General features: G+C 39.7%; 1 protein-coding gene across 1 annotated transcript in view; it reads left to right on the forward strand.

Moving 5' to 3' along the window:
- Scaf11 (SR-related CTD associated factor 11) overlaps positions 1–20,057 on the forward strand; it is a 45,831-nt gene extending 25,774 nt beyond the window's left edge. Inside the window, 12 exon segments of the mRNA XM_059246881.1 lie at positions 1,643–1,743; positions 2,669–2,733; positions 9,351–9,409; positions 9,539–9,645; positions 10,572–10,673; positions 12,400–12,506; positions 13,689–16,346; positions 17,419–17,649; positions 17,652–17,758; positions 18,834–19,052; positions 19,385–19,504; positions 19,718–20,057. Of these exon segments, the coding sequence (XP_059102864.1) occupies positions 1,643–1,743; positions 2,669–2,733; positions 9,351–9,409; positions 9,539–9,645; positions 10,572–10,673; positions 12,400–12,506; positions 13,689–16,346; positions 17,419–17,649; positions 17,652–17,758; positions 18,834–19,052; positions 19,385–19,504; positions 19,718–19,864 (4,023 nt within the window). The 3' untranslated portion in view covers positions 19,865–20,057.
- The last annotated feature ends 7,693 nt before the right edge of the window (positions 20,058–27,750 follow it).

Genomic DNA, 27,750 nt, shown 5'->3' on the forward strand with positions numbered 1-27,750 from the left:
TTCTTAGGAAAAACATAATTTGGAGACAAGCTAAATAAAATTAAACACAATTTAACATCTTTGTTCTTAAATGCCATTGATGTTATTAGTATGAGTCATTATGTTTAAATTTTATTTTATTTTTTTAGTTTTTTAAATTAAAATATAATTAGGTCTTTTTACCCTTTCCTCCCTTCAACTCCTCCCACGTACTCCTCCTCCTCCTCCTTGATAGCTCTCAAATTTTATGGCCTCTTTTTCTTTAATTGTTGTTACATATATATGTTTGTGTATGTCTATGTCTATAGATCCCTAAATATATAAAAACAATCTACTCAGTCTGTAAAGTGTTACTTGTATGTATATGATTTCAGGGCTGATCACTTGGTATTGGATAACCAACTAGGGCCTGTTTCCTGGGGAAGGCCATTTCTTCTGCTCTCAGCATCCCTTAGGTTGCTGTAGTTCTGTGTCTAGGGTTGAAGCCCTCTGAGATCTCCCACCTCCGTCTTAGTATACCTGTTGGTGCCATCCTTGTTGATGGGACTTAATGGGTATAGCCTCTCGGACATCTCTAGGACTCTCAGTCTCACAGCATCCTGTTCCTCTGGCTCTTCTTACAAATGAGTAATATTTTTATTGTTGATTTTTGGCTTGTAAAAAGAAGAAAATAAATAGAAACATTCCTGAGTTCATGAGGAAAAGAGGAAGATAGGACAGGACAGTGTTGAGTAAGTAAGATGCATGAGAAACATAATAAATACATGAAAATAAATGATAAATAGCTTAAGAAAAAACCACAGTGTATGTGATACCTCTAAGGGAAAAACTGCTCTCCATGACAGCTTGGTTACTGGAGGGGAGGGCATAGAAAAACCACTATTTTAGCATCAGTTTTCAGTGTGGGTATTTTTAACTTGTTTTGATATATTTTTATTCGTGAGTCTTGATATAAAGTACAAACAGTATTATAATGCAAGCAAAACAAGTTAAAGGAAGGATCTGTGCCTGGGGAGATAGCTCACCCAGTCAAGTGCTTCATTGGAAAATAATTGGAGTGGTAGTGTGTGCTGTGATTCTTGCCCTGGGTCTCGCTGGCCAGCCATATAGCTTACTTAGCAACTAGTTCCAGGCCTACTAGAGACCTGGCTTTGGAAACAGAAATGTGAGTGATGCCTGAGGAAAAATGCCTGAAGCTTTCCTTTAGCCTCCACAAGTTTACTCATACTTGGAAATACACACATACACAAAACAGAAGGCTCTACTTGTTACACTTGCTTATCTGTTTACCAAATATGCAAATTATCATATGTCTTAGAGAAAAGTGTTAATATAATAAATATATTAAATATATATTATTTAATAATTTTATATATATAATAAATAAAAGTCAAAATAGAGTCTCTGGAAGACAAACTATTTTCCACCATTTTTATGAAATTACGTTGCTAAAGAGATGTGTATGTTGCCCGGACTGGTCTTGAATTCATGCTTTGTCTTAAGTCTCCCAAGCGCTGGGATTAATGGTGTGCACCATTGTCTGTCTGTGACTATACTTTTCAGTGAGACAGTTTTGTTTCTTGAATTTTGTAATGATAAGGGAGAATTGAAAATCCATTTACAGTGTGGTATACTTCTCTTAATAGTTGTGCTTTTCTTATAGATTCAAGTAAAAAGACAATTGAGAGAAATAAAAGACAAGGAAAATGAAAGGTCTTTTAAGAAACAACTCTTTTATCATGAAAGTTCCAAAAGCGATAAAAGGTTAGTGATTAACTTTACAAGTCGTATTCAGTACGATCATAAGTAATTGAGTAAAAAATAACTTGGGCACTTCATATAGATGTATAGTAAATTGTGATGAGGTTCACCTTCATTTCTATTATTCATCCCCACACCTGCTAAGTAAAGCAATATTTTTGCCTATATAAAGCCCAGTTAAAGTTGTTAGAGGAGAGAATCTTAAATGAATGGTAAGTGGCACTCACGCATGCTTTCCTAAAAAATTTTATTTATTATTTATTTATTGCTAGATGTTTCTAATTGCTCCTTTAAAAAACTAATAACCTCTCATGCCTCTATTCTGCATGGCTCAGTAGCCAGTCATGATAAGTTGATAGGATTATTGGTTTTTTTTTTTGTTTGTTTGTTTTTTTTTTTCGAGACAGGGTTTCTCTGTGTAGCTTTGTGCCTTTCCTGGAACTCACTTGGTAGCCCAGGCTGGCCTCGAACTCACAGAGATCCGCCTGGCTCTGCCTCCTGAGTGCTGGGATTAAAGGCGTGCGCCACCACTGCCCAGCTATATTATTGTTTTAATAGTAACATAATACAACTCATTGTACATTAAAATTTAGTTTAGCCTATTGCTATTTGATCCGAGTTTATGAGAATATTTAACCATTTATTGGCTTCCAGGATCATTATAAAATTTATGAATAATAGATTTGGGGTAGTGAATTAAAAATAAATGAATAAGCTAGTTGGTGGTGGCACACACCTTTAATCCCAGCACTGGGTTGGCAGAGGCAGGCGGATCTCTGAGTTCGAGGCCAGCCTGGTCTAAGAATGAGTTCCAGGACAGCCAAGGCTACATAGAAAAGCACTGTCTTGAAAATCCATTTAAAAAAAAAAATAAGAACAAAATTTTAGTTTTTTAAAAATCTTTTTAAACTTTCATTCATATCTACAGAAAAAGAAACACCATTGGAGAAGATGTATTGTGTGAAAGATTTCTTGATTTGAAGGTGTTGAATAGTAAGTAACTCTGTTTAAGTGTTCTTTTTGTTTGTGTTGTAACTTAGTGTTTATGCCAGATTTCTTTCTCTCTTTTTTACCCCCTCAAGACAGGGTTTCTCTGTGTAACAGCTCTGGCTGTCAGGAACTCGTTCTGTGGACCAGGCTGGCCTCAAACTCGCAGAGATCCTCCTGCTTCTGCCTCCCTAGTGCTGGGATTAAAGGCGTGTGCTACCCCCGCCTGGTTTCCTGATTACTTAGTGTTTAGTAGCCTGTATTGCAGTCTTATTCCACATTTTCAGGGGTTGGTAAATGTTTATGGATCTTAGACATTTGGGGTTTTCGAGTATTTGCATAGATTGGCTTATCATTATCTTAGGGATATTCTACCTATATTTTGTCCCTTGAGGTGAACATTAAGTTTGATTTGTGTTCATCATTTATAGTAAATTCAGCTTACAGAAAAAGCCTCTCAGGCAGTTCCCTTTTCCTTTTTTTTGGGTGTATGTATATGGTGTGTCGTGTGCACATGTATGCGCATGTATGCCTGTGCCCGTACGTGTATGTGTCCTTGCATTTGGAAGCTAGAGGTTGATGCTGGGTATCCTCTTTAATCAGTCTCAATCTTAGTTTTTGAGACTAAGTCTCTGAATAGACCTGTAGCTGGATCATCAATTCAGTTAGACTGGGTGGCCATTAATCCCTTGGGATCCTCCTGTCTCTACTCCTCAGTGCTGGGAGTACGGGTATCTACTCCCATAGTCACTTGACTTGTTATGTGGCTTCCAGGGATCCAAACTCAGGTCTCCATGCTTGCACAGCAAACATTTTACTACCTGAACCGTCTCCCCAGCCCCATTCAGGCATTTCTTTAGGACATTCTTGTTAAGTTTGGAATCAATTAGTCAGTCTTTGAATGCCTGCTTAGCACTGAGCTTTAATCTCAGAGTCTTGTATTATTTTAGTTAATATTGTACAAACAGATGTTTTTCTAGACTCTTTACCTGAAGTGCTTGGGAAAATTCTATAGTCTGGGTAGAACTTTACCACTAAATCCCACAGAAGGATGTTTTCATAAAATGTCTTTAGGATTGGTGTTTACTGAAGTGTGTTTGGGAGGTACCAAATTCAAGATAAGCCAGGCTTCCAGTTTAGCATAACAGATTGAACACCTGTTTAAGCCACATGGAGAACGAGAGAGAGGAAGCACAGAAGAGATGACCTTGAAACCAGAAGTGTGAAAGTTTTTCTAAGGGATGTCAAAGTGTCTTAGCAGGAACTGTAACCTTTCACAGGGAGAGTGAAGTTAACGATTGAGACAGTTCACAGGCCGGGAGGCTTCTGTTACATCTAAAGACATAGATGGGGGCTACTAACAAGAAACAGTTGTTTAACATTTTTCTTCTTAAATGTTTTTTAAGATGGTCTCACTGGGTAGCGCTAGCTGTTCTGAGCTCACTTTTATAGAACTGTCTGGTCTGGGGCTCACAGAGACTTAGTTGCCTCTGCTTCCCAGGTGTTGGTGTCAGTGGTACGTGCCACCATGCCTTGGTTAAATAACAGTTTTTAAAGGTACAGTTCAACCTGTAGATTCTTACGGAACAGAGTGGAGGAAAAGGATTATCCATTCAGACTGGAGGATTTCTGTGGAGTGGAGGTTAAGTTCTGTGACATTCTAGCCAAAAGAGGACAGGAAACAGTGGTAAAGAGCAAAATTAAATCAAATGGTGAGGTATCGGGTCTTCTCCCTATGATCACTTTCAGAAGTGTTGACACACTTGTTATATTACCTAAAATAGGAGATAGGAAGCTTCCACTGACATAATTTGACCCTTATGACTTAGAGTTGATGATATTTGGGAGTCTACTAATGAAATCTCTTCTTCATTGTATGGAACACACTTGCCCCTAGGCCCCTGTGCCCTAACCACTATTTTTCATCTTATTTTAATGTCTCAAAAACAGTTGAGGATTACAAGATATTTAAGGGAAATAACTATACAAAGAACAGACATAGTCAGACAGACTCAATGTTGGGAGATGGTACAACTTTAGAGATTAATATTCTGAGAGATGAAGCCATCAGTGTTATAAGAAAAAAGAATTTTGTTTTTGCTTTTCTGATTTCCAGAGGTAGAGACCAAAGCCAGGGTCTTGTACCTGCAAGGTAAGCAAACTACCATTGACTTAAATCCCCAACCTTAAGAAAAAAGTTTTTAAAAAATCTTTTGTATTTTAGAAATTAAAAATGTTATAGAAATTTAAAATTTCAGTTGAAGACACTACTTAAAAAAAATAGAACCAACTGTCAAAGAGGTGACATTTATGTAGGTGGTTAAACACTAGGAAAAGCTCTAGAGAGAAACTCTGGAGAAGTGAAAGGCAGATGATTACGGTTTAAAAAGATTTTATTTATTTATTTTATGTATATGAATGCTTTACCTGCCTGTATACCTTTATTCCAGGAGAGGGAATCAAATCTCCTTGTAGATGGTTGTCAGACACCATGTGGATGCTGGGAATTGAACTCAGGAGCTCTGGAAGAACAGCCAGTGCTCTTAACCACTAAGCCATCTCTCTAGCTTCCCAGAAAGTTACTTTTAAAAGTTATTCAAAAGGAAATTTTCTACAAACAAACACACACACACACACACACACACACACACACACACACCCACCCACCCACCCACCCACCCACCCACCCACCCACCCACCCTTGTAGCTGGAGTTTTCCTGCCTGGCCCACAGTCAGGGCAAATCTCTTTCACCTGCCAGTCCCACAGCCTCTCAGACCCGACCAAGTAAACACAGAGACTTATGTTGCTTTCAAACTGTATGGCCGTGGCAGGCTTCTTGCTAACTGTTCTTATAGCTTAAATTAATCCATTTCCTTTAATCTATACCTTGCCACATGGCTCGTGGCTTACCGGTATCTTCCCATGCTGTTTGTCATCGTGGCGGCTGGCAGTGTCTCTCTGACTCAGCCTTCCACTTCCCAGCTTTATTCTCCTCCTTGCCCCGCCTATACTTCCTGCCTAGCCAACGGCCAATCAGTGTTTTATTGATTAATTAGCAACACATTTGCCATACATCCCACAGCAACCCCTACCTACCTACATTTAGAATTTGGAAAGAACTTGTGTACACCAAGTGTTTTATAATATCTGAGATGTCTGAGTAAGGAGAAAAAGACAAAGCAGGTCACATATAAAAGGTTAAGGGTCAGGGTATCAGTAATAAGTGATGGAATTATATCTTGAAAATTCTGAGGAAAATATTTAGTAATCTAGCAAATCTTCCTATGTTCTGTTAAACTGTCAGTGCTGTCTTGGGCAGGAATAAAAATAAAGACATAGCAAATATGTAAAGGGCTTAGATATTAATTTCGACACACTGTTTTCTTAGTTCTCTTGAAGGATGTGTGTACTTCATTAGGAGAAAGAAGATTGTCATCCTTAAGCGAAGACCTTGTGTACCGAATTGTAGTCAGCTCCTGGCTTGGCTGTAACTTTTATACTTGTACTACAGTGTCAAATGTTGATATATTAGGTAAGATAGAGTGAAGGCAGCATAGGAGATGGATGGGCAAGGGCCTGAGGAATAAAGATATATATGTGTGTGTGTGTGTGTATGTGTGTGTCTTACATGGTTAAAAAAAAATCAGAAACAAAAGAGATCAAGATAGAGATGTTATTTAGAACTAGAAAGGCAAAGCTAGATGAGGTGGTTCCCATCTGTAATCCCAGGATTTGGGAGACGAAAACACAGGAGTATTGCTGCAAATTGTAGGCTATCATGAACTACACTTTATATTCAGGGTCAGCCTGGGATATAGTGTGAGATCTTGTCTCAACATACAATAAAATAATAAACATTTCAAGAAACACCACAGGGTTTGATGAATGCTTTGGTAAGCAGAAATCAAGAATAGATGGTGCTGTTTGTCTTCTTAAAGTATGTCCATTCTAGAAAGATGAGGGGATGTGTGTAGCTGGAAGTTTTCCTGTGTCCCGCCAGTCCTGCAGCTGCTCAGACCCAGGCTTATATCAATTACAAATTGCGTGGCCATGGCCTATGGCTCAATTTTCTTGCTAGCTAGCTCTTATAACTAAACTCAGCCCATTTCTATTAATCTATATGTCACCATGTGTTCTGTGGCTTTACCTGTGTGCATTACATGCTCCTCCCTGGACGGCGGGATGGTGTCTCCTCCATCTCTGCCTTTCTTCTTCCTGTCTCTCTCTTGGATTTCCCATCTGCCTTTAAGCTGCCTTGCCACTGGCCAAACAGCTGTATTTATCAACCAATCAGAGCAACATATTCACAGCATACAGAAAGATATCCCACAGCAGATGTGTGAAATTATTTCTAGAAAATCACAATTTAGAGATTTTTTTTTTTTTTAGATTTATTTTTATTTTATGTGTATTATGTGTTTTGGCTGGTGCTCTCAAAGTTCAGTCAGAAGAGGGCCTTGGATCCCCGGACCTTAAGTTTTAGATGGTTGTGAACTGCCATGTGGGTGCTGAGAACCAAACCTGATTCATCTGCAAGAACAACTATAGTGTTTTTAACCACTGATCCATCTCTCTAGCCCCCGTTTAGAGAAATGAATCAGTGCTGAATCCTTCAGTGAGAGTGCTTGTCCCTGGAGCTCTCAGTACTGAGCAGTGGTAGAAAACCAACAGTTCTTTCCACAGAGCGGTTGGTCTGATGCTGGCTTCCCAAGGGGGCTTCCAAGAGAACAGCATTCTGTATATATTCATTAGGTAGTAAATGACTCAAAACAACTTAGCACCTTTAGGCCATAAAAGATACAGTGTAACTACGGTACAGCAATTCTGTATCTGGTTGAACAAAAATGGTTATTTGTAAGCTGCAGCTGGATAACCGCTAAGTATTTTTACTGTTGGCTTTTAAAGGACTTCAAAATCTTTGTCTCAGCCTAGTGGTGGTGGCACACACCTTCAATCCCAGCATTCAGAAGGTAGAAGCAGGCGGATCTCTTAGTTCAAGGCTGGTCTACAGAACCAGTTCCAGGACTGCCAGGGCTACACAGAGAAAAACCCTGTTTAAAAAAAAAAAGCAGTAAATTCCTGAACCTGAACCCCTTGGCCCCCATATCCATATTACATTTGTAATACCAGCAGTATGTATGGCATGTTGGTGAAGGATGAATGGTAATGAAAAAGGAAATTATTGTACTATTAAGTAGAAAATATGCTTTAACCAGCAGTATTAACCGAAGGAAACTGAGGAAGTATGGTTTAGAGTAGCAGGAAAGAGGTCTCCTATTTTCTCCATGTGCCTTTGTTGGCTTTGGTGTTTTGGTGATGGGATGATCAGTAGACCTTTTGTGAAGCAGGCAAAGCTGAGACTATAGTGGCCATTTGCTGCAGTGTAGCTATTTTCTAGAACTCTTAGGAAATACCTCTGATTGTATCAGCAACAGTTGATGGTGAACCATAAATACACTGATAGGCCTTATGCACTGGAGAGATAGCTCAGTGGGCCAGAGTACTTACTGTGCAAATGTGGGAACCTGAGTGAATCCCCAGCATTCATGTGAGAGCCTGGCAGGGCAGCATGCTTGTATCCTGGCTTTGCCAGGTGGAGATAGGCAGGTCCTAGGAAGTTACCAGCCACTCAGCACAGCTGAGGGGGAGCTTCAGGTTCAGTGAGAAATCAAGTCTCAAGGGAATGTCTCTGCGCGCGCGTGTGCGTGCACGCATACACGCACACGCACACATGCACTTGCACACATGAGGCTTAATGGTGAAGGAAAACTAGGAATAGTAAGCATGTTAATGGAATTTATTGTTCTAGGGGAGTTTATCCATTGTAAGGGGCTGAAGAGGTGGCTTAGCAGTTAAGATCATGTACTCTTCTTGTGGAGGACCCAGTTCACAACTGCCTGTAATTCATCTCTGGACTTGGCACCAGCACTTACATGTGCATACTGATACACAGACACACCACTCATATGTGTTTAAAAATAATAAATCTCTAAACAAAAAGAATATATGCTTTAAACTGCCTATTTGAAATGACACAGAAATAATTTCCAGGTGAGACAAAACAAAACAGAGAACGTGGTAAGCAGCATGGCGGCAGCCTGCTGCGGCAGAAGCAGTGCCACTCAGCACTCCATGTTTGCTGAGCTGTGAGCAAGAATGGGGCCTGGGTCCGAAGGGTCAGTGGCTCAGGGACTTTCGGCCAACCAGGCCAGTGGTCTCACTTTCCCTTGGGCAGCTTCTACTTGACATGTGCTTGTAACTATCCAGTAATAGCTGGATAAGAAACTCTAAATGTGTTAATTGTACCTAAAGCTTAAAGACAGAATGTAACATTTTTTTTCAAGTTAAACATTTGCATAAGGGGATAGAAAATGTCGATTAGAATCATATCTGTAAGGCTCTGAGCATGACAGCCCTGTTTGTTGTTACCTTATGTGTTGTCCCTTTATCTGTGGTTTAGTAAGATAAGATGCAGTTAACATTTGGGAAGTTTTTTTAATGCAAACAATATTAGAAATGCAACACTGACATTCTTTATCAATGTCAAAGGTGTACAGACTTCAGAAATCAAATTTGAGGCAAGTAACCAGGTTCTCTTTTGTTTGTTTGCTTATTTTATAGGAAACTTTTCAAACAATAAAATGGGTGAGAAGAAAAATGCTACAGTAAAGACAAATAAGGTTTGTTGAAATAAAGAAATACCTTTTTCTTAGATAATAACATTTATAGTTATTTAGTGCTTAAAGTGCATACCAATACTTGAAAGCAGTTTTGTTTCTGCTTTCACTAACAACTTTTTATATTTTTAGGTTCAAAGTTCAAATCAGTGTACAGATCCTTGTATCGGACATTTCGTGTCCAGTTTGTTTTCATGTGGCAGCCATAATATGGGACCTCAAACCTATAGAGCTTACTGGTTAGTATTTTCGGCCTTACACTTGTGTTTTAATCATAATTAAACTTTTGGTAGAAATTTCTACTGGTGAGATTCTAGTGATGAGAACTAATTTTTGTTGTTGTTTCTATTGGAAAACAAACTAGTTTCAGCAAAGAGAAAACTTGTTATTTGGTGAGTTAGTCTATGGTCTGCAATGCCTGCCTATGGCTTTGTATTACTAGTAAATTGCTAAGTATAATTTTAATATATGCTGGAGAAACAAGGTATTTGTGAAATTGTAAGAGTAGTACCTATTAAAACAGACCTATTTTAGAGCTGATTCTTTCCTCTTTGGACACATAGTGATTTACAGATAGATGTTGACTGTATATTTGTGTGATTTACTTATTGAGGTTTTAAAATCACACAGACTTAACTGAACCAGCAAAGTAGAACAGAATGGTGATATTTTAGGGCTTGGCAGAGTACTCAAGAAAAGCTAAGCTAAATCTATTTTTGGTTAAGATAACCACACCCCTTCTTATTTTCTTATTTTGTACTAAAGTAGGGCATGATTGTCCCGAGTAAGAATTTCTCTCACCAGTTGGAGTTACTGTCTGAATAGAAAGTTATCTGAATACCTCTTTGATCAACCATCCACGATGGAGCACTGGTGTAGTCTGGCAGTGCAGCAGGTCAGCTTGGGCTCTGTAGGAAGTTTGAGACCATTTTACAAGGCAGACAACATCTTGCCACTTAATATAGAATTCTAATCATTCTTTGTAATATGCATTTAAATACAGTTTTGTTTTGTAATGTAAAAAGTCTGCTTATTGTAGGGAGGTGCTTATTTTGAAAGTGTTCATAAAGCTGGGTGTAGAAACTACTGCTATTTCAAAACTCAGTTTTTACTCTACACTTGTTAATTGTTGGAATTCTAATGAAAGTTTAATTTCTTTTTTTAGTACAGAATCTGTAGAAGTCAGTGAAATCAGTGCATTGATTAGGCAAAAACGACAGGAATTGGAGTTGTCATGGTTTCCTAATACATTACCTGGAATTGGAAGGTAAAAATTGTTCACTAAAATTTATATGCTAACATAAGTACAAAAGTATCATTAAATTCTTAAGTATTACGTTCCATATTTGATAGGTATCTTCTTAAGGTTTTTCTTATACAAGTATAAATTAGTATAAATTAAAAGTATATAAAATAAAAAGTATGAATTAAACCTTGGTGTTAGAAATGCCTAATGAAGATTATGTATGTGCTAGCTGCTGAAACATTGTTTCTGTGTTTTCATTTTTAAACATACTCTTCAAAATAATGGTTTTGTCAAGTGCCTCTTCTGCCCTGGCCTTCTGACTTTCTATAATCCAGTCCTTTTTAATAGTCCTAAAGCTGGTGCAGTGCCAAATACACACTGCTGACTCAAGCTGCTACCTACACTCATGTAATAAGATTTTATTTGTCACTATGATAGAGTTCTCTATCTAATGCCTTCATTGTCTAGAAATTATGGAAAATAAATAAAAGTAAAATTATGAAGTCCAGATACTTACAATTTGAACAATTTCCTTACAGTTAAACAAGTTGTATATTCTTTTTTTTTTAAAATATTTATTTATTTGTTTATTCATTATGTATACAGCATATGTGACTGCAGGCCAGAAGAGGGCACCAGATCTCATTACAGATGGTTGTGAGCCACCATGTGGTTGCTGGGGATTGAACTCAGGACCTCTGGAAGAGCAGGCAGTGCTTTTAACCACTGAGCCATCTCTCCAGCCCAAGTTGTATATTCTTTTCCAAATGTATTTCTCTAGAATCTCACCTGATACTGACTGAAGTGGTCTTTTGTTAGGAGACTTAAATTTATTTAGAAAATGCTTGAAAAGTGGATTGGGCTTGAATGCAGAAAATCTTGGGGACTCTTAACTGATCCATACCATTCCTGAGAACTTTGAAAAGATATTACTCTCAGTTTTAGAATTTTAAAATGTAAATGTAGCATAAAAATTTCTTCAGTAGGTGACCTGAGGGAGGGAGAAAGGTTCAGAAGAGTGGGAGGAGCTTTTTGAGAAGATAGAAATGTTCTTTTTATGTATGAATATACATATTGGCTAAAAGCCATCAGATTATATACTTAAAGGAACTTATATTTTATGTGAGTTCACCTCAGATTTGGTATTTTTTATAGTAGTAGAAGAGAATAAAAGTTAAAATATTTTTTAAAGACCAAATTCTTTTGCTTTTTCAAGATGTATTATTATGTCTGTGTGTGTGTGTGTCTGTTTGTCCATGTGTCCATGTGTGAGTGAGTACTTTTGTGGGTGCCTTTGGAGGTCAGGGGAGGGATTGAATCTCCTAGAACTGGAGTCACAGGTATTTTGTGAGCCACGAAGCATGCATGCTGGGGACTGAACTAGAGTACTGAATGAGCAGCAAGTACTCTTAGCCATTAAGCCATTGCTCCACACCCCCAAGCAGCATCTTCATAAAATGTCCGATTATTTAAAAGAGGAAACAGCTGTATTCTAAATTACTTTCGTCTTGTTTGTTTTTATTTTAACACAAAAATATGTCCTTAAAAATTGGTTTTTTTGTTTTGTTTCCTTTGCAAATGGTGATCATATTTGGGTAGTGAATAACCTTTATATGTTTAGTTATTTGGGCAAAACCATAAGCACTGCATTTTAATATTACTAATCTAATTTGGAGAATGTAGTAGTTTTTAATTCCTAGCTGTTTTTAGACCACATAACTAAAGAAGTCTTTGCTTAAATTTTCAGAGTTGGTTTTGTACCTTGGAGTGCTGAGACAGAAGTCCTTCCCTTGATTGCCTCTGTGTTGCCAAGGACTATTTTCTCAGCAAGTACCATGTCATTAGAAAATTTTGGTAAAGTTTGTGAATTTATTTTTTGTTTTAAAAATAATTATTAGCTTCTTTTGCCTTCACAAACATGTGAGTGTCCATGATTTAGAATAATTAAGTTGATTAGAGTAATTCTTGGCTATTTTCATAAGTATTTGGGCAGTGTCTGGTTTTAAAATCATTACGAGAGTGCAAGTGCACAACGGATTGCAGCCATTCAGAAGGAAGGAATCCCTCCAGTGCAGCCAGCGGATAAACCTGCTGGAGGGCATTATGCTGAGTGATAGAATCCAGGCACAAAACGACAATAAACGTAATTATACCCCTGTGCAGTTGAGATTACCATGAAGTGGAGTGCCTTGAGGTTGAGAGTGGGATTGGGAGTGGTCAAAGAATATCATATTTGAATAAGGAGTAAGGGCAATGGGTCTAGTGTGTAAACAGTGACTATAGTATCAGCTTGGAAAATGCTGAGTGAATGTGAAATGGCCACACTACACACACAAAGATAACTGTGGGAATGGTGTGTTACGTTAATTAGCTGGATTTTATCATTTCACAGTACGTACTTTATCATGTTGTACTGACAAATACATACAGCTACATGAATCAATTTAATTTTTGAACTAGAAAATCTGTTCTACATTTTTAAGACGTGGAGAAACTGACTTTGTTTAGGGTTCTAGTGTCTAAATCATGGCTCTTTAGAAATAACATCTGTGAATTCATTATAAACAAGTAGTCTTCCCATTCATTCATGGGTAGCATTTCCTTGCCTAGAAAGTCAGTTCATAAATGGTTTATACCCAGAACACACCTTCCTTTCCCCTATAAAGTTTTCTACCTCAAATCTGGCTGTAACCCTTATTTTAGTAGCATTAAGAAAATACTGATGACCAGCTGGATGTGATGTGGTACATGCCAGCACTTGGGAGTTGGAGGTTGGAGGATCCAGGAGTTCAGGGTAATCCTTGACTACATAGTGAGTAGTTTAAGGCTAACCTGGGATACAAGAGACTGTCTCAGTCTCATATCCCCCAAATACTGATGAAACCAACTATTACTCATTTGTAGTAGAGATACACTGAACAGTTTGATGCACAAACATACTATTTTATTATTATCAGGCACTTATTATTATCTGAAACGATTGTCAAATTCTGTTTTGAAACACATTAAACTCCTTTTATTTTTCAACCTTGTCAGGTACTTCTTCTCATAAGGGATGCGCATTAGCACACACCCAAGGAGGAGGAGAAAAGAAGCAAACTTCGGGCACATCCAGTACCAGAGGATCAAGACGAAAACCTGCAACATCTGTTCCTACAAGGAGGTCCACACGAAACACAAGAGTGGAGACAGTCAGCCAACCCCAGAAGTCCCCAGTGTCAAATAATTCTGAGTGGGATGTCCCAGGGAACAGTAATTCCTCTGTAAGTATTTCCCCTCCAGCTGAATCAGAAAAGCAAACAAGACAGGCTCCAAAACGGAAGGCTATAAGGAGAGGAAGAAAGCCACCTGCATTGAAAAAGAAACTTCGGAAATCTGTACCTCCCCCTGAAAAAACAACTTCTAGTGATTCTGTAGAGGAAGAAACAGCGGACTCTGACACCCCCCCCATGGTGGAGAAAGAGCAACAATCAGGAGTAGAAAGTAGTAGCATTTCTTCTGTTCAGACAGGTGGAGAAAATCATTTGGTTAATTGCTTGAAAAGTTGCAATGAACAAACAGAAGAAAATGAACAGACCGCGAATCATGAGCTAGAGGAGGAAGTAGAATTTGTGTGTTCTGAATCTTGCAGTCAGGATCCTCCTGTGCTTGTTGGAGAGGATACAGGTGTAGAGGCTGAGGAGTTAGGTGTAGACCATGAGATTGCTACAGATCCTTCTGTAAAAGGAAGTGATCCGATAGAACATCAAGAGCAGGCGCCTGCAAGTTCAGAGTCAGAGGTACAGGCACCTGTGTGTACAGAGAGTCCTCCTGATGGTTGTCTTACGTGTCCAGCTTCTGACATTGAAGGACCTCAGCCAGTGTCCAGTCCTCTGGGTGAAGTATCTGAAAATACAGAGTCAGTGGTTAATGATGAAAAAATAGAGGAGAGTCTTATAGTAGAAAGCACTGATTTGAAAGATTCTTCAGTAAACATAGAAGCATCTGTAGGGAGCCCCAAATTGGAATCTTCTGAGGGTGAAATTGCACACACACTGGACAGACACTGTGTTGCCAGCTCAGACACTGAATTGCCTGAGCATGTTCAAACTGAAAATACAGAAACAATTCCAATACATGACAGTTCAGAAAATGAAAGTTCCGGTGCTATTCAAGATTGTGAAGATAATTTATTGAAGCATAATCTTGATGACACCCAATTGGACAAATCTTTAGACGAAAAGGCAGAGTCTCTGATTGAACATCCCCTACCTATAGAGTTACCTAACACAGAAATTGAACAGAGTGAGAAACATTTTAGTGAAGATAATAATGAAACAGTACCTATGGAGTGTGATTCATTTTGTAGTGACCAGAATGAATCTGAAATGGAATCAACTGTAAATACTGATTCTAAACAATTGAATGAAAATTCTTCGACCCCCAGTTCTGAAAATAAGCTGTCTTCTGATCCTACAATTGAGAAGGTTGAAACCGTAGCTCAACCACCTGAAAGCCTAGTGGATACAGCCCCAAAGCCTCGTACTCGGAGATCTAGATTTCATTCTCCATCTACAACTTGGTCTCCTAACAAAGACACTGCACAAGAAAAGAGGCGGGCTCAGTCTCCATCTCCAAAAAGAGAGACTGCAGTAGAAAGCAAGACTTCTCAGTCACCATCACCCAAGAGAGAGTCTGCCAGGGGACGGAGAAAATCTCGTTCTCTCTCACCAAAAAAGGATGTGGCAAGAGAACGGGGGCAGTCTCGGTCTCCAAAGAGAGAGAATGCTCGGGAAGCCAAAAGATCGGAGTCAGTATCCCCAAGAAGAGATGCTTCTAGAGAGAACCAGAGATCTCAATCCAGAGCAAAAGATTCTTCCTCAAGAGAAAAATCTAGGTCCCGGAGCAGAGAAAGAGAAAGTGATAGAGATGGGCAGAGGAGAGATCGAGATAGAGAGAGGAGAGCCAGAAGATGGTCAAGGTCCAGATCTCGCTCTCGATCACCATCAAGATTGAGAACAAAAAGTAAAAGTTCATCATTTGGAAGAAATGAAAGAGATAGTTACTCTCCTCGGTGGAAGGAAAGATGGACAAATGATGGTTGGAGGTGTCCTCGAGGAAATGACCGCTACCGAAGGAATGACTCAGAGAAACAGAATGAAAATACAAGAAAAGAAAAAAATGACATCATTGCAGATGCTAATGATCCAAATTCCACAGATAAGCATAGAAATGACTGTCCCAGCTGGGTAACAGAAAAAATAAACTCTGGGCCAGATCCAAGGACCAGAAATCCTGAAAAGTTAAAAGATTCCCACTGGGAAGAAAATAGGAACGAAAATTCAGGGAATTCTTGGAGTAAAAACTTCGGCCCAGGCTGGATGTCCAGCCGTGGTCGAGGTGGCCGAGGGAAAGGTACCTACAGAGGTAACTTTGCCTACAGTGAGCAGAACGAGAACAGGTGGCAAAGCCGTACACCCCTCTCAGGGAGTGACTCCTTCAAGTCTGTGGAGCAGCAGCCGTCTAAGCGGAAAAGTGAGCAAGATGTCTCTTTCGGTACGCCTGCAGACAGGTCGGGGTGGACGTCTGCGTCCAGTTGGGCAGTAAGAAAGACTCTGCCAGCAGATGTACAGAACTATTACTCTCGGCGTGGGAGGAATTCTGCAGGTCCACAGTCTGGGTGGATGAGACAAGAAGAGGAAACACCTGAACCGGGTAACCTTCTCTGCTTGGTCTTAATGTTTAACTTGAAGAAAGAGGCTATGAGAATAATAGCTCGAGTTGAAATGATCCGTAACGCAATAGATACTAAAATTATACTGTTAAGCCAAAGTTATTATAAGTTACTTTTAATTATGTAAATACATAGCAAATCAACATTTTTTATTTTATTATTATTTTTAAAGACAGGCTTTCACTGTGTAGCCTTGGCTGACCTGGAACTGACTGTAAGAGACTAGGCTGGTCCTAAATTCACAGAGATCTGCCTGCTTCTGCCTCCTGTGCTGGAATTAAAGCCATGTGCCACCATGCCTGGCTAAATCAGTATTTCTTTAGCACCAAATTTCACCAAAGGTTGAAATATTTCATTTATTTTTTTGAAATGTTTTATGTGTTGTTGGCTACATTAGAGGAGTTTGGAATGTTACTATACAAAATTTAACTGGTATTTATTTCCAAAAAATAAAAATAAGATATTCAGTTGTTGTAACTTCTATAATTTATGTGATTTTTTTTTTTTAACTAGTTGTTTGAATTAGTAATTCTTTTTTTTTTTTTTTTTTTTTTTTTTTTGGTTTTACGAGACAGGGTTTCTCTGTGTAGCTTTTTTGCGCCTTTCCTGGATCTCGCTCTGTAGACCAAGCTGGCCTCGAACTCACAAAGATCCACCTGCCTCTGCCTCCCGAGTGCTGGGATTAAAGGCGTGCGCCACTACCGCCCGGCAGTAATTCTTTTTTTTAAAGATAGTGTCTTATTATGTATCCATGGCTGAAATTTGCTAAGTCTAACAGGGTGACCTCAAAACTCAGAGAGCGTGAATGCTGACATTGAAAAGTGTGAGCTACCACTCCTGGCTTTCTTTACTAATTTTGATACATGTTATGTGAACTTGCACTAGTAAGTGTTGAGCATTTTCTTTGTTAGCAAGTGATTGTATATTGTTTAGAAATGACGACAGGATTAAATCCGTACCTTTTGGTTTTGTTGTACCGAGCCTATTGCTATTTGCTTCTGTGTTTACAAGTGTAACATTTTTTTTTTTACAAAGCCTTTTTTCTTTTGACAGATGCTAACTTAAAAGACCAAACAAACCAAGTTGATGGTTCTCAGCTACCTGTAAATATGATGCAGCCACACATGAACGTAATTCCACCCCCAATGAATGCACAGCATCAGCCTATGAATATCTTCCCGTACCCAGTGGGTGTTCATGCCCCTTTGATGAATATACAGCGTAACCCATTCACCATGCACCCTCAGCTGCCCCTGCATCTCCACACAGGAGTGCCTCTCATGCAGGAGCTGCCCCTGCCAGTGTACCTCAGGGACCGCCACCACCACCCCCTCCTCCACCATCCCAGCAGGTCAGCTATGTGGCTTCACAACCAGATGGGAGACAAGTGCAGGTATGTTCTTAGTAGCTTGAGTTAAATCAACATTCAAACACTCAGCAAATAGGCTAAGAAAAGGCTTCCTGGCAGTTAGGAACAGTGCTATATTTGGTTATATCTTTATTTTTTAATTATTCATCGTAATTTCTTTTCAATATCCTTTGTTAATTCCCATTCCTATCCCCAGATGGGAAACTTGGCCAGGAACAGACATTATAAAGTGCAAGCTATATGCATGCCATTATTTACATCCAAACATCTTTTTGTTGTTTGGCTTGGTCAAATTAGTGAATTCAGATTAGGATCAGGTTTGAATTCACTTAAAAAAAAAAAAAATTCCCTAAAATTTTAAAGACTTTTGGGAGCAAGGTAGTTGGGAACTAGTGAATACTTGTGATAAGGCTTGTGCTTGCCGTCTTGCTGGGGTAAACCTTGGACAAAGACATTATCTATTACTATGTGCTTTCTTTTCATTTTGAGTTTACCGTGCTAAGAGACAAAGGTGCAGATACATGCACACGTTGTGGTGCTTGTAGTCCCCAGTTCTTACTTTATTTTTTATTGTGGTATGTGTGTGAGTGTGGATAGGATGCCTGCCACTGTAGGCATGTGGATGTCAGAATCTGGTTCCAGGGTTCCAGGGCTTGAACTCGGGTCATCACACTTGGGTGGCAAGCACTTTGACTTATCGAGTCACCTTGCCATCCCCACATACATCATTTCAAAGACATTTGACATGCTTAAATAAAAGCTCTGTCTAAGAATATCTTTCTTCAACTGGCCCTTTATGTATACATTTCCTAAAATAAGTACTTCTCTTAAGAATAAGGTTGAATCACTTTGTCAGGTTTTGTTTTTGTTTCTTCGAGACAAGGTTTCTTTGTATAGCTCTGGCTGTCCTGGAACTCACTCTGTAGACCAGGCTGGCCTTGAACTCACAGAGATCCCTCTGCCTCCCGAGTGCTGGGATTGGAGGGGCGGGGGGTGCCACTACGCCCAGCTACTTTGATTTTTAATGTTCCTGATACGTGGCATAAATATTTCTTTTGAGTACAGTACTCCATTGACAGATGCTAACTCTTTAAAACAGGGCCTTCCCAGTGCTTCTCATGTAAGTAATAACATGGCTACACAAGTCTTGCCTGCTCCATCAGCAGCCCCAGGAAACACAGGATCAGTTCAGGGACCAAGTTCTGGTAATACTTCGTCATCAAGTCACGTCCAAGCCTCTAATGCTGCTGTAAAATTGGCAGAAAGCAAAGTAAGTGTTCCAGTGGAAGCCAGCGCAGATAGCTCGAAGACAGACAAGGCAAGTTCAAGGTTGAGAGCAACCTGTACGTGATTCTGTGTATAATAAAGATGATTTCATGAGAGAGGGAGGGGATTTATTATTGGGAGTTACAAATTCTAATATCTGAAGGATTCTGTCTAGATGATGTTGATGCTTGGTGAGTTACTGGTAATAACTGCATAATCATTTTTAGAGATGTTTCATATGTTAGTAAATATGTATTTTATGTCATACTTACATTTGAAAAGTTACAAGGTTAAAGTGTATGTACTGTTTTCAATTTCATAAATTTCTAGACAGTTTTTCAGAGTAAGTTGGCAGGTAATAATTACACATTTTCTTCTCATCAGAAATTGCAAATTCAGGAGAAAGCAGCACAGGAGGTGAAATTGGCTATTAAGCCGTTTTACCAAAATAAAGACATCACCAAGGAAGAGTACAAGGAGATTGTGCGGAAAGCCGTGGACAAAGTAAGTGCGACTGCAGCATGGACTGTTTTAACCTCCTGCTGTAGTAACGAACGCTCAAGTCTAGTTAGTAAATGCTAGAGCCTGAGAGTTCTCCTCGGCTCCTTTTCCTTTGAGTGGTCACACTCGGTGTGCACATGGAAACGGTGCTCTCGTGTGTGCTCTCACAGTGCTGTCCGTTTGGATTGATGTGAAAAACATCTCCCTTTCTTTTAGGTTTGTCATAGTAAGAGTGGAGAAGTCAATTCTACTAAAGTGGCAAATCTGGTTAAAGCCTATGTAGACAAGTACAAGTACTCACGGAAGGGGAGCCAGAAGAAAGCTCTGGAAGAACCCGTGTCTACCGAAAAAAACATAGGCTGACGTGGGAGCTGTAAAGGACACTGTCGAGATGTCTGCAAAGTGCAATTCAATGTGTACGCAACTGTGATCGAAATCTGGTTTTGATAAAATTATTTTTTTTATTGTAGGATATAATGTTTTGTTCTAAATATAGCTGTGCACTGCAACTTCTATATCTAACCCCCAACCCCAATAAAACAAATTCAAGGGAAAATCAAGGGTGTAATGGAATGTGCATTTTTATCAGGAATGTGTTCTAATGTGGATACTGAAAGATGTACAGCTTTTTAAGTGGAGTACATGAATCAGAAACTTATAGAGGCGCTGGTTTGGGAAGACATATCTGTATATCTATGTATAATACATTTATTCTGTCAAGCTGAAAAGTGAAGTCTGATCTTTATGACCTTCCCCCATCTAACTGTAGAGATTTAAACAATGTATTGCCACTAATATTTCTGATATTAATAGATTAACATACCAATTACAGGTCCCTAATGTATTTTTGAAGCACATGTCTGAGTCCATTGCTTAGATAGAAAGCAGACCATCACAAGTGAGACTTGGCCTCCAGCCTGAAGGTGCCCCTTGCCTGCTGGCACCTGCTGGCACCAGATCCGCCACACTGTGAGTGTGGCTTTTGCGCTCTTCTCTCCCCACCTAGAATAACAATAGCAGTTGGATTTGCTAGATTGCAGCTTTGCCAGATCAAAGCTTTGTTGAGTTTAGAAGACCAATTTGGGAGAAAGCTAGCTTTTAAAAAACTATGTTCCTTCATATACCTTCTGTCTATCTGTGATGGTCAAGTTGATGTCAACTGGAGAATTGCTGCTAGGTAGTGACCTTTCTTTTCTGGGATTAAGAATACATGACCTACTTCTCTGGCTTCAAGTTGTCAACTGTCCAGTCATAATGAAGTTCTTCTCACACTTCAGAAGTTCCCTAATGCTTACAGTGAAGGAAGTGTTAATTTGGTGATCGGTAGCCATGCTGCAGAATTCCAGGTGTTATAACTTGTGTCTGTCTGAGGAGAGAAAGCTTAAGTAAGGATGTTTTTGCTTAGGTTATCAGGGACTAGAGTTGTTTTTTGTTGTTTGTTTTTGCTTTTGTTTTTGTTTGTTTTTTAAAACATTGAGATGTTAGTGTTTATGAAAGGTAAGTTCAAAGTGCTTCTGGCACCGCTATTTTCATTGGCATTTAGAAAGAAAAATTAATTCCATGATAAACTTTGATTCCGGTTACAATTTTCAGGACATGAAATAGCTGAAAAGATGTCCAGTAGCGTGGTGATGGATCAAGGTGAGTCCTCCCACTCACTCACACTAACGGGAGTGGCGCTCTGAGTGCAGGCTCCCCGGCTCTCAGTTCTGCAGTGTTGATGGGTAGAAGAGTACTGAGAGCTTGATCCCTAGTGATTGCACTAGGGAGGTAATAAGCTTGGTTAGGTTAGGATTACAGTCCTAAAATATTTCCAGACAGTTTTGATCTTCAGTTCTACATTTCTGGGCATTTCTGATGCAATATTTTATAGATATTTTTAATTAAAGCTTGTGTTAGATTGTGATGGCAGAGGAAGATTGGAGATAGTTTCAGACACCAGTAGCACACCAGGTTCATTTCAGTTGAGGATCCACGAACAGTGGTGTGAAGTTCTGGTCCTCTGACATTTTGTGGCAGATTGCTGTTTCTGTGCTGATGAGTTAATGCATCCTGTCCTTTCCCTGCATTGTTTTCACTGACACCTGGAAAGTAAATGACATTTAAAATTGGTTTTATACAGTTTAGCTCCCGCAAACAAGTTTTAAAATTTAGAAGAAAAAGTAGGTGTCTTACGTCTTTGGGAGAACTCCACTGTTCTTGAAATGAGCAGATGTGTGTGTTTCATGTCTGGTAGGGCACTGATAGAGTGCTTCAGAATGGTTAATGAGTGTTAACTATTCTAATATATTCTGATACTAGAATATATTCTAACTGGATTAAAATATGAACTTTCAAAGAATGAGGTAGAAAATGCATGCTTTGCATTAAGAAATAGCATTGTTTTTACATTCTTGTTTTTTCTTTTCTTTTTTTTCTTAAATTCACATTAGTTTTGCATGTATATGAATTTAACACAGTTTATGGAGTTGCAGGTTCCTCTTGATCATGACTCAGTATTGACTTGACCTTTGGAGCCTCGGGCCCTTCAACTTGCTGTTCACATTGATCTATGTTTTGGCCCTAGAAAGGCCCAGTAGTAGTTACTCATTATTTTAACATTCCAAAAGTTTTGTATTTGTTTGTTGCTCTTCTGGTAACGATCACCACATCTCCATGATCTGCCTTTACGTGGCCATGGTGTGCACTGCTGACTGTTCACCCAGAGACACGGGCCTCAGCACAGCGGCTGCCCTGAGTCTGGAGACGGGGCAGTGTGAGCTGCAGTTCTGTCTGCTGAGACAACACTCTAAACCAACTAGGTTGTGGTCTGCAATAGATCCTAATAAATTCTTTTGCTAAACAAAGTAGTGTCTTTAAAATTTTATTAAGTTTTCTGGGAAATGATGACTTTTATATCATTTAAACCATTTCCAAATGTGTTGAATTATTTCTTGGATTTTTACCAAAGTAATGAGTATCATGATTACATTAATATCCAGGCAATAAAGTCAGAGTTAGCTATAAGCATATATTTTAATAGTAGTTTTCCTAATTATATAATCACTTTAGGAAATTTAAAACATTTAATAATTTCTAAAGATAGAAGAGACTGGGAAACAAAGGAAAAATCATCTGTAATTCTGCCAAAGTTAACTTCTTTCAAGGCTGGCTACAATGCACATTGCTATGTTATAACCCATTCTTTTCAATTCATGTATTGAGAATATTCCATTTTAATAAAAATTAATTTGACGGCATGACTTTTGGTGACTGTATAGTATTCTATTACACAGATGTACTCTTAAAACAGTCCCTTACTATTGTATATTTGTTTGTTTGATGTTCTGTTTTGCTTTTTGAGACAGAGTCTCAGCATGTAGTCCTGGCTAACCTTGAACTCACTTCTGTAGACCAGGCTGACCTCACACTGACAGGTCCTGCCTCTGCCTCCTGAGTTCTAGGATTAAAGGTGTGTGCTACTATGCCCAGCTTAAGTTGTTTTTACAAATATAGGTAAGGAAATTAGTGGAGTGCAAAGTTTAACTAACTGAAAGATGTTTTCATCCAGGTGTAGGGCATGTAGCTTTGATTCTAGAATTTGGGAGGCAGAGGAAGGATGATCAGGAACTCAACATCAGCAGCTGAGTTTGAGGCTAGCCTGGGTGACAAGACACTCTCAGAAGCACACAAGACACAAAAACCCCAAAGATGTTAATAGAAAAATGTTTTTATAAATAAATCTTCACACCTAAATCTTGGCATTGTTATATATGAATAATTTCTTGAAGATTAGTATTCAGTCATTTTTGCTAAAGATTTAAAAATTATAAATTTGTATAATTTTTGAAAATTTAATTATTACCACTACATGTCAGACTTGTTCACTTAAAAGTGATTGTTCTGTCTGTAGAGAGCCACCAGAAAAAAAAATATTTCTTCCCATTGTCAAACTAGTTTTGTAAGGCAAAGTGCATTTCATGTCTCTTCTCCTTGTGAGCACTGCTCTGAATTGCTCCGTGTCTGCCTCCTCACAGGGCAGAGATGTATCCCTCAGTCAGTATGTGTATCCAGTGTATTCTCCGTTAAAGCAGGGTGAGGTCGTTTACGGGGTTGGTTTCTATCTAACTGTCTGCCTCCTCACAGGGCAGAGATGTATCCCTCAGTCAGTATGTGTATCCAGTGTATTCTCCGTTAAAGCAGGGTGAGGTCATTTATGGGGTTGGTTTCTATCTGTCTAGGGAGGAACTTTGTGACTGATCACTATACCTTTTCTTTTTATGTACTCAGGTGCATTGAATTTCAGGATATTCATATCAAATTTGGATAATACATTCTCTGAGAGGAGTTTAAGTTATTTAACCTACTGTGTCCGTATTTATGTTCTGTTCTTTTTGTTCACCATGTGTATGCCTGATGCTCATGGAGACCAGAAGAAGTCATCACATCCCCCCCGGAACTGGAGTTACAGATGGCGGGTGCTGGGAACCCAGCCCAGGTCCTCTGAAGGGAGCCAGTGCTCCTAACTCCTGAGCTGTCTCTCCAGTCCTGATTAGGACCGCACAGTCACCTCCCATGTGTCAGGATTCTCTTGCTGCTTCACATGTTGTCAGATTTGATCTTGGCACGTTCTGAAAGAGTAACAGCATATTTATTGACTTTTACTATGTCAGCCTGCAACATTTGTGTACCTCATTTAACTTATAAAGCCAATTCTGGTCTTTTTATGAGAATTGAGGTGTATAGATGAGCCATTATCTAATTTCATGGTTACTTAGTGCTAGAGCTCAGATTTGTAGACATCGAAGTCTGCCTGACTGAGAATGTATCAGATTAGGGACAAGAGGACTAGCTGAGGTGAAGCCAGGAATGTGGTAGAGGAGGACACAGCTCTGCACAGGTGAGTGTCATGTCTAACTGCCCCTTCCCTTTAGTCCAGAGCTTTGAACATATGTGCTAGGTAGTTCTTTACCAACAAGCCACATCCAGGCCTTTTTTCTTTTCTTTCTTTTTTTTTTTTAACTTTTTAAATAATTCTTTTGGAAACGTGGAACATTCAATCTTGCAGCCATTGGTTGGTTGTTGTTTTAAAAAGCTGTATCATTTCCTTAAACAGTTTATATGAGGTACTGGAGGGATGGCTCCAGCAGTTACCATAGGTGGGTGCTCTTAACTGTTCTTCCACACGACCTGAGTTCAGATCCCAGCACGCACATCATGCAGTTCACAGCTTGTAACTGACGCTCCAGGGGATCCAACACCTCTGGTTTCAGGGTACCTGCACTCATGTGCACATACCCACCTCAGAAACACATAATTAAAAATGAAGTGTATTTTTTAAAGGACTTTATATGACTCTGAGTCAAAACTAACAAGCTGCTTCCCTGCAATCAGCAGAATGGAATTTGACTCCAAGTGGACTCCATTACTGTGGGCTGCCTTGTAATCCTCTAAGCCTCTGTTACTGACCGGTTCAAAGGAAAGAGAGAGGCAGGGACAGAACTACAGAAACTTCTTTCTTTGTGGCTGAGGTGTCCTTTGTGCCTCTTCCTCCAGATTCCTAAAGCCACTTTCCCCTTATGCTTGGCCCAAGGCAAGATTGCTTTGTTGGCATCCGCTTAACCAGTTTCCATGGCTGCTGTGGGAAATGCTTCTACGTAAGGGCCAGTTTCTTGGTCACAGGCAGTACAGGCCTTGACTGTGTAGTGGCCTCTTGGTTTAAGTGATTGACGTGTTTGAGTTCTCTCAAAGTAGCTGTCTGTTCTTCTCTATCAACCCTGCTCCTTTAATGTCCAGAATCATTACATACATGGTATTTATATGTGTTGCCTTTGGATGGTACAGTTCATCTTAGGCACTGGAATAGTCATCTGGTAGTACAGTTGTTTGGTGTGTGTTTATTAAACCGTGGAGGAGACTGAGCAAGAAGCTAGGTGGGGTGTCGGGAAGTACGTACATAGTCTATACCTGGTTTGTGTGTGTGTTGATAGGAGGCGCACCAAGGACCTGGTGGGTTAATAGATCTAAGAGTGGGCAAGCCAGGGCAAGTCCCTGCACATGACGGCACTTTAGCTAACCAGTAGACAGTGAAGCCGTGAGAGTGAAAGAGCTGGAGTAGCAGATGCAGTGTTTCTAGCCAACATTAGCATAAAAATCTCCAGCCTAGGATGGCTGCAGTGGAGATTCATAGAGATTTTAAAGCTAAGCAGATTTTCCTTTTGATGGTAGGCCTGAGGTTTAGCTCATTGGTAGGGTGTGCACTGCATTCATGATGGCATCCTGGGTTTGGTTCCCAGCACTGAGGGTCGGGTAAAAGCACCACAAATAATTGTCTCTCAGTAGCTCAGTGGAAGTGGTTAAGTCAAAGTGTTCAACTTTCCAAGGCAATACTTAAATTTTATCCAGCTTGGTTTAATTCTGGCAACAGCACCATAACCATGGTGGCATCTAAGGCTGTACAGTGTCCTGAAGCGCAATCAGAAAATACAAGCCTTACAGAGGTGGTAGATTTTTTCCGTGATTAAAACATCCTCATCCACGTTATCCCTTTCTAGTTAGTGGGAAATTGGGGGTTAGGACTAAGATTATGATTATTTGTATTAATCTGTTTTGGGACTGTTTTGAATGTGTGCAGAAAAGGCAGAAATTGGTGCTTTTGTAACATTAACTGGAGAAAGGGTACAAATAATACACAATACTCTTGTTTGAGACAGGACTGTAGTCTCTCAGGCTGGCTTCAACAGTCTTCCTGCCTTAGTCACACATCTTGGATTACAGTTGTAAACTACATAAAAAGACTCCCCATTACAAACCATAAATAGAACTTGCTTCTGGGGTACCATCTGATTGTACCCTGTATGCTTTTTCTTTTTTTTTTTTTTTTAACCATAGTGGGAATAAAAAGTATGATCAAAATATAATCCTCCCTCCCAAAGTACAAGCTATATTGTACTTTGGCAGGTGAGAAGGGACTGAGGCACTCAGGAGAGCTCCCCCGCCACACACACCCCAACTTGGCCTTCAGCTCCTTCCCTTAAGTGCCTGTCACTTGCTGGTGGACCTGGCAGCTGATGGTTGTGACTCAATAGGTTTGTGGCTGAGAAACCTGTTAGTGGTCAAGTAGTGGTCCCAAGTCCTCAGCAGTTGAGTTTATTCTCGGTCCTATGAGTATTAGAGAAGCCAGTCTGTAAGTGAAGGCACATAGGGAGTCTTGGCTTTAGAACTCGGAAGCTAAGGTCCAGTGAGTGCAGTGTGTTGTCTCTGAGCCGCTTACCTGATGTACAGAGCTGCTGTCAGGATCGAATGCTCTGTCTTGACATTTCCTTGGAAAACTCCAGCCTGTGTAATCACTGCTAGTTTTCACCTCTGCACAAACATGGAAGTGTAACTTGTCCAGTGGTTTGCAATCTAGGTACATATTTAGGGTCATTTAGAGATTGTTTTAAAGAGTGCAGTTCTTAAGCCCACCCCAGACCAGTCTGCCTGTGGGGTGGGATGTTACAGCCTCCCCAGACCAAACCCAGGGTGCAGCCAAGGAGCAAAAAGGGCTTCGGGTCCCATCGTTGCCTGAGCACCACTAACCCATGAGAAAGAATTGCCCTGAGGCAATCACTTGGCAACTGAAGTATTCGTCTCTAAATACTATGGTTTTCTTGATTAATTTTTGAGTTTAAAGGCAGTAGTATGACTCACCACTACTGCTGAAGTAATGTTTATACAGATGAATAGCTCACTTACACTAGTAAGAATTTGCCTATTATAAATGATCCTGTGAACACTATCTCCTGGTGCCTTGGGGCATGTTTCTGCTGTGTAGTTACTTAGGACTGGATTTGTGGTTATTGTCTAGTCAATTACTGCCAGGATCAGTTTATGATAATTTACAAATCAAGAATCCAAATTGGCTTCTAGGGTTACAATAGCTAATGGCAGAACAATCCTTCCTCTCCTGAGCAGACCCATTTCATAGTTAAAATTCTAATGTTCCATTGGGAAGCTTGTAATGGCACTGGAGTCAGTCAGGTGTGGTGGTGCACGCCTTTGATCCCAGCACTCAGGAGGCAGAGGCAGGCTGATCTCTTGAGTTCGAGGCTAACCTGGTCTACAGAGTGAGTTCCAGGACAGCCACGACTACATACAGATCCCGTCTCAAAAAGGAAAAGGAGGGTAGGCCCGCACTGGTGTCTCAGGACTCAACAGTAATAGAACTAAATGACAGAACTTTAGCAGACTAGTAGGGCAGTAGCCTGAGGACTCTGACTAGTGAAGTG

This window comes from Peromyscus eremicus, chromosome 20 (genome assembly GCF_949786415.1).
Source record: "Peromyscus eremicus chromosome 20, PerEre_H2_v1, whole genome shotgun sequence".
Lineage (NCBI taxonomy): Eukaryota > Metazoa > Chordata > Mammalia > Rodentia > Cricetidae > Peromyscus > Peromyscus eremicus.